The following is a 6,103-nucleotide window of genomic DNA, read 5'->3' as shown; positions in this document are numbered from 1 at the left end:
GGGGTTGAACTGGGTTTAGGTCCAGACCCTGAAGAACCTGCTACAGGATACTTCACATAGGGGTTGGGTTTGAGAAAGGTGTTGGGTTAAGGGTTAAGGACGAGAGCGAGAGAGAGATCTTAATACCACCACTTTATTACATTTACCTTCTCAGTCAGAGCCGTTGAATAACCTACTGTTCCTCTCTTGGTCTCCCTCCACAGAAAGACTACGACAAGACCAAGGCTCAGAGAGACCAGGAGGAGAAACTCATAGTATCTGCCTGGTACAACATGGTCAGTGTTTGATTGAACCAGCACAATATTTAACCAATAAATCCCGAGGGGGTGTGGTATATGGCCAATATATCACGGCTAAGGGCTGTTCTTAAGGCACAATGCAACGCCCTTAGCCATGATATATTGGTCATATATCACAACCCCCCCCCCATATTATATTATTAACTGGTTATCAATGCAATTAGAGCAGTAAAAATGAATGTTTTGTTCATACCCGTGGTATACAGTCTGATATACCCCGGCTGTCAGCCAGTCAGCATTCAGGGCTCAAACCACCCAGTTTATGATACGTTATATTAGTCATTTCAAACACTAGAGGGCGCTGTAGGATTTCCTATGTCACTTATAATGAAAACTCCATCGAGATTAAAAACAAGGAGTAGTGGTGGTGCTGTCTGGTTTCAGTGTGTTATTTATAGTAGTGGTGCTGTCTGGTTTCAGTGTGTTATTTATAGTAGTGGTGGTGCTGTCTGGTTTCAGTGTGTTATTTATAGTAGTGGTGGTGCTGTCTGGTTTCAGTGTGTTATTTATAGTAGTGGTGGTGCTGTCTGGTTTCAGTGTGTTATTTATAGTAGTGGTGGTGCTGTCTGGTTTCAGTGTGTTATTTATAGTAGTGGTGGTGCTGTCTGGTTTCAGTGTGTTATTTATAGTAGTGGTGGTGCTGTCTGGTTTCAGTGTGTTATTTATAGTAGTGGTGGTGCTGTCTGGTTTCAGTGTGTTATTTATAGTAGTGGTGGTGCTGTCTGGTTTCAGTGTGTTATTTATAGTAGTAGTGGTGCTGTCTGGTTTCAGTGTGTTATTTATAGTAGTGGTGGTGCTGTCTGGTTTCAGTGTGTTATTTATAGTAGTGGTGGTGCTGTCTGGTTTCAGTGTGTTATTTATAGTAGTGGTGGTGCTTTAATGAATATCTGTCTTAATGAAGCCACCGTGTGTCCCCCCCCTCCCTCAGGGCATGGCTCTACAGAAGAAGGCAGCAGAGGACCGTCTGGCCAGTACGGGCTCAGGACAGTCCTTCCTGGCCCGCCAGAGACAGGCTACCAGCACACGCCGCTCTTACCCTGGACACGTACAGCCCACCACCGCCAGGTAGACACGGCACCATGACCTCTACCTGACCCCGAGCCCTGTCCTGACCCTCCAGGCCAGGTAGACACGGCACCATGACCCCTACCTGACCCCGAGCCCTGTCCTGACCCTCCAGGCCAGGTAGACACGGCACCATGACCCCTACCTGACCCCGAGCCCTGTCCTGACCCTCCAGGCCAGGTAGACCCGGCACCATGACCCCTACCTGACCCCGAGCCCTGTCCTGACCCTCCAGGCCAGGTAGACACGGCACCATGACCCCTACCTGACCCTTAGCCCTGACCCTCCAGGCCAGGTAGACACGGCACCATGACCCCTACCTGACCCTTAGCCCTGAACCTCCAGGCCAGGTAGACACGGCACCATGACCCCTACCTGACCCTTCACCCTAAGTTCTGACCCTCCAGGTCAAGTAGCCTCGGCAACAACTGACCCCAGCCCCGGAACCCTCCAGTTATCCACCAGACAGACAGACGCTACTTTGTAACGGGCATCTGCTCTGCCAAGCAATCCAGACACCTCAGGATGGACTAAACCTCTCCTGTACCGTTCTGCCGTTCTCTATCCTCTTCAGTCCTTCAGTTCAGGATGGATGAGTTGGTCTACCTGGATCTTTACCTGACAGTATTATTATTATGCACATTTCTCTAAAACATGTTCCTGTTCTGTTACCGTTCTGTTCTATTCCCGTTCTGTTCCCGTTCTATTCCCGTTCTGTTCTATTCCCGTTCTGTTCCCGTTCTATTCCCGTTCTGTTCCCGTTCTGTCCCCCTTCTATTCCCGTCCTGTCCCCGTTCTGTTCCCGTTCTGTTCTATTCCCGTTCTGTTCCCGTTCTGTTCCCGTTCTATTCCCGTTCTGTTCCCGTTCTGTCCCCCTTCTATTCCCGTCCTGTCCCCGTTCTGTTCCCGTTCTGTTCTGTTCCTGTCCTGTTCCCGTTCTGTTCCTGTTCTGTTCCCGTTCTGTTCTGTTCCCGTCCTGTCCCCGTTCTGTTCCCGTTCTGTTCCCGTTCTGTTCTGTTCCCGTTCTGTCCCCGTTCTATTCCCGTCCTGTCCCCGTTCTGTTCCCGTTCTGTTCCCGTCCTGTCCCCGTTCTGTTCTGTTCCTGTCCTGTTCCCGTTCTGTTCCCGTCCTGTCCCCGTTCTGTTCCCGTTCTGTTCTGTTCCTGTCCTGTTCCCGTTCTGTCCCCGTTCTGTTCTGTTCCTGTTCTGTTCCCGTTCTGTTCCCGTTCTGTTCCCGTTCTGTCAGGAATCCTCTCTCTAATAACAACTCATTTCTTTTCTAACACAATGTTGTGAGCAGAGATGCAGTTTTCACAAATTGGTAGCGGATTGGTGTTTTTTTTATTTTTAAATTTAATGGTTCTAAAATCGGAGGATATTTTCGTATCTTGATCTGATGTTTACAGAACGTGATGTGATGCCGTGCAGTCAGTGACTGTCTGGACATGTATAGTACCAGAGGAGGGATATGGTCTCTGAGTTGGTCTCTTTAGGTGTCCTTTTATGTGTGTTCAGTAACGCTGTTCGTTCCGTTCGTACGCGTTAGACGGTCTTGTTGTTGCCTGTAGTGGGAGATTTGAAAGGTTAGTTGTATAGGGAGTCCTCTAGCCTGTTGGCAGTGTATTTAGCTGTAGAAGATATTCCACAAGTGTCACCGGGTGTTTTAGACAAGGCCTTTCTTCATCGTCATCATCATCAGACATGTTAACAGTAGAAAGCTTCCTGTTTCTAAAATCAAACCATTTTTTAATTGGCTTAATTATTAATGATCCTGAAATGAGGCCCTCTTCCCCTCTGTCGTCCGCTCAGCCAGTGGGTCATTATTGATTATTGGAACCGGCGATTTACAGATCAAGAATCTCTGTCCCGTGTCCTCCTGCGTTGTTTCAGGGAATTCCACAAACGGTCCCTCTTTTGTCCTGTGACCACGTGAGAACAGTTCTGCTGTGTGAACGAAACGATTTCAGTGTGTCGTGTACCAGCTGCTTTTCTAAACGCTAGTGTCCAGTGGACTAACAGTCAGTGGTCGTATCTGACTGTATCTTAACAGATGGAAATTGTCATTTTGAAAGTGTCGAAAAAAGGGGTTTCTGAAATACAAAACGTGAACTCGTAAAAGAACCACTGCTGCCACGAGGACGTGGATTATAACATATGAAATTGATCTTCGGGGTTTAACGTGGGGCGTATTTCCTGTTCTCACTGCGCTTTACGTCTCGGACGCGCCGTGTCATTCCTGAAAAGCAGTTTGACTGTCTAACTCCGAGCGAACCTAATTAACGTACTGTACTCCCTCCGTGGTGTCTGTCCAATGAAATGAGCAGTAGATTGCCAGCGGTGTGTAGAACGCAGACAGACTTCATACTAAGGAACGTTGGAATCTCCCGATTTTGATTGAATTTTCATGCAATCTGAATATCTGTTTACCAGCCACTGATGTCATTGTAAAAAAGGGGGTTTTGTGGCGAGGGGTGTGTATCGTCGGAGTATCGTGTTTTAACGTGATATACGAGACGTTTTAACGTGATATACGAGACGTTTTAACGTGATATACGAGACGTTTTAACGTGATATACGAGACGTTTTAACGTGATATACGAGACGTTTTAACGTGATATACGAGACCGTTGTTGACGTGCTCTGACAACTCTCCTCGTCGTTTTGTCTTGAACTTTTGGACGTGGAAATGTTTCGTTAGCATTTTTAAAACCAAGATTTGTAACAAATTTAAATAAAATAAAAAAAATTAAAAAGGAAAATTGACGTTAAAAAAAGGTGTCAGAATGTGGTCCTGGTTTGCTGCCTCCTGCTCTGCTGAGCAGCGACTCTGTACAGTCGTCTCTTACCATCGTAACATGTTGTCAGGTCTCTGTACAGTCGTCTCTTACCATCGTAACATGTTGTCAGGTCTCTGTACAGTCGTCTCCTACCATCGTAACATGTTGTCAGGTCTCTGTACAGTCGTCTCTTACCATCGTAACATGGTGTCAGGTCTCTGTACAGTCGTCTCCTACCATCGTAACATGTTGTCAGGTCTCTGTACAGTCGTCTCTTACCATCGTAACATGGTGTCAGGTCTCTGTACAGTCGTCTCTTACCATCGTAACATGGTGTCAGGTCTCTGTACAGTCGTCTCTTAACATGGTGTCAGAAGTGAATTAAACTCATCAAATAATAACAACCAAGTTCATCCGATATAAGACCGGAAAAACATCGTTAGACTCGACACGAGAGAATATCTGACAGAAAATAATACTATTACGTGAGATTGGTCGGTTTTTTGGGGGGAAGGGGGGGTTGTGACAGAAAAAGAAGCTGAAAGCTCTGTTTCTCTCTCATCATCCGAGCGGAGCCGTTGCTATGGAACAGGCAGAGAGCACATGGAGCAGAAGCAGGACAATGTAGGGCCCCAGAGGTGCTCAGGGCCCCAGAGGTGCTCAGGGCCCCAGAGGTGCTCAGGGCCCCAGAGGTGCTCAGGGCCCCGGAGGTGCGCAGGGCCCCGGAGGTGCGCAGGGCCCCGGAGGTGCGCAGGGCCCCAGAGGTGCGCAGCTAACCGAGAAAGTTATTTCTGATTTTGGGTTAGGACAGATGCTAAATGAAAGAAAAAAACATTTATTTTTTGGTTAGTTTTTTTTTTAAATTCACAATCCCAATGTTTTGTTTTAACTTTCTCAACTCTACTTCACTAGTTCATTAATCGTTTCATCCTCTACCTATATCATTTTGAACGTGTTAAACAACGTTCAACAGTTTAACGTGTTAAACAACTTGACTGTCCTGTCTCTGACTGGTCATATTGTCTCTGCCCTGTCTCTGCCTGGTCATATTGTCTCTGCCCTGTCTCTGCCTGGTCATATTGTCTCTGCCCTGTCTCTGACTGGTCATATTGTCTCTGCCCTGTCTCTGACTGGTCATATTGTCTCTGCCTGGTCATATTGTCTCTGCCCTGTCTCTGCCTGGTCATATTGTCTCTGCCCTGTCTCTGCCTGGTCATATTGTCTCTGTCCTGTCTCTGCCTGGTCATATTGTCTCTGCCTGGTCATATTGTCTCTGCCCTGTCTCTGCCTGGTCATATTGTCTCTGCCTGGTCATATTGTCTCTGCCCTGTCTCTGCCTGGTCATATTGTCTCTGCCCTGTCTCTGCCTGGTCATATTGTCTCTGCCCTGTCTCTGCCTGGTCATATTGTCTCTGTCCTGTCTCTGCCTGGTCATATTGTCTCTGTCCTGTCTCTGCCTGGTCATATTGTCTCTGCCCTGTCTCTGCCTGGTCATATTGTCTCTGCCCTGTCTCTGCCTGGTCATATTGTCTCTGCCCTGTCTCTGCCTGGTCATATTGTCTCTGTCCTGTCTCTGACTGGTCATATTGTCTCTGACCTGTCTCTGCCTGGTCATATTGTCTCTGCCTGGTCATATTGTCTCTGCCTGGTCATATTGTCTCTGTCCTGTCTCTGCCTGGTCATATTGTCTCTGCCCTGTCTCTGCCTGGTCATATTGTCTCTGCCCTGTCTCTGCCTGGTCATATTGTCTCTGCCCTGTCTCTGCCTGGTCATATTGTCTCTGTCCTGTCTCTGCCTGGTCATATTGTCTCTGTCCTGTCTCTGCCTGGTCATATTGTCTCTGTCCTGTCTCTGCCTGGTCATATTGTCTCTGTCCTGTCTCTGCCTGGTCATATTGTCTCTGTCCTGTCTCTGCCTGGTCATATTGTCTCTGACCTGTCTCTGACTAGTCATATTGTCTCTG

General features: G+C 47.6%; 1 protein-coding gene and 1 long non-coding RNA gene across 3 annotated transcripts in view; both read left to right on the top strand.

The window, feature by feature from the left end:
- Nucleotides 1-2,218, top strand: part of hook3 (hook microtubule-tethering protein 3) — a 71,523-nt gene extending 69,305 nt beyond the window's left edge. Inside the window, exons 20-21 of one of the 2 annotated variants that reach the window (XM_046306993.1) lie at nucleotides 204-275; nucleotides 1,228-2,218. In XM_046306993.1, coding sequence (XP_046162949.1) covers nucleotides 204-275; nucleotides 1,228-1,368 — 213 coding nt within the window. In that variant the 3' untranslated portion in view covers nucleotides 1,369-2,218. The remainder of the gene's footprint in view (nucleotides 1-203; nucleotides 276-1,227) is intronic. The other variant, XM_046306994.1, reaches the window with a different exon arrangement.
- Nucleotides 2,219-2,472: 254 nt separating this feature from the next.
- Nucleotides 2,473-5,033, top strand: LOC123999546. The gene is made up of 2 exons (XR_006832481.1): nucleotides 2,473-4,480; nucleotides 4,515-5,033. It is a non-coding gene; the product is annotated as an uncharacterized LOC123999546 (long non-coding RNA).
- Nucleotides 5,034-6,103: the final 1,070 nt, after the last annotated feature.

This window comes from Oncorhynchus gorbuscha, linkage group LG16 (genome assembly GCF_021184085.1).
Source record: "Oncorhynchus gorbuscha isolate QuinsamMale2020 ecotype Even-year linkage group LG16, OgorEven_v1.0, whole genome shotgun sequence".
Taxonomy (NCBI): Eukaryota; Metazoa; Chordata; class Actinopteri; order Salmoniformes; family Salmonidae; genus Oncorhynchus; species Oncorhynchus gorbuscha.
This window is presented reverse-complemented; position numbering and strand designations above follow the sequence as displayed.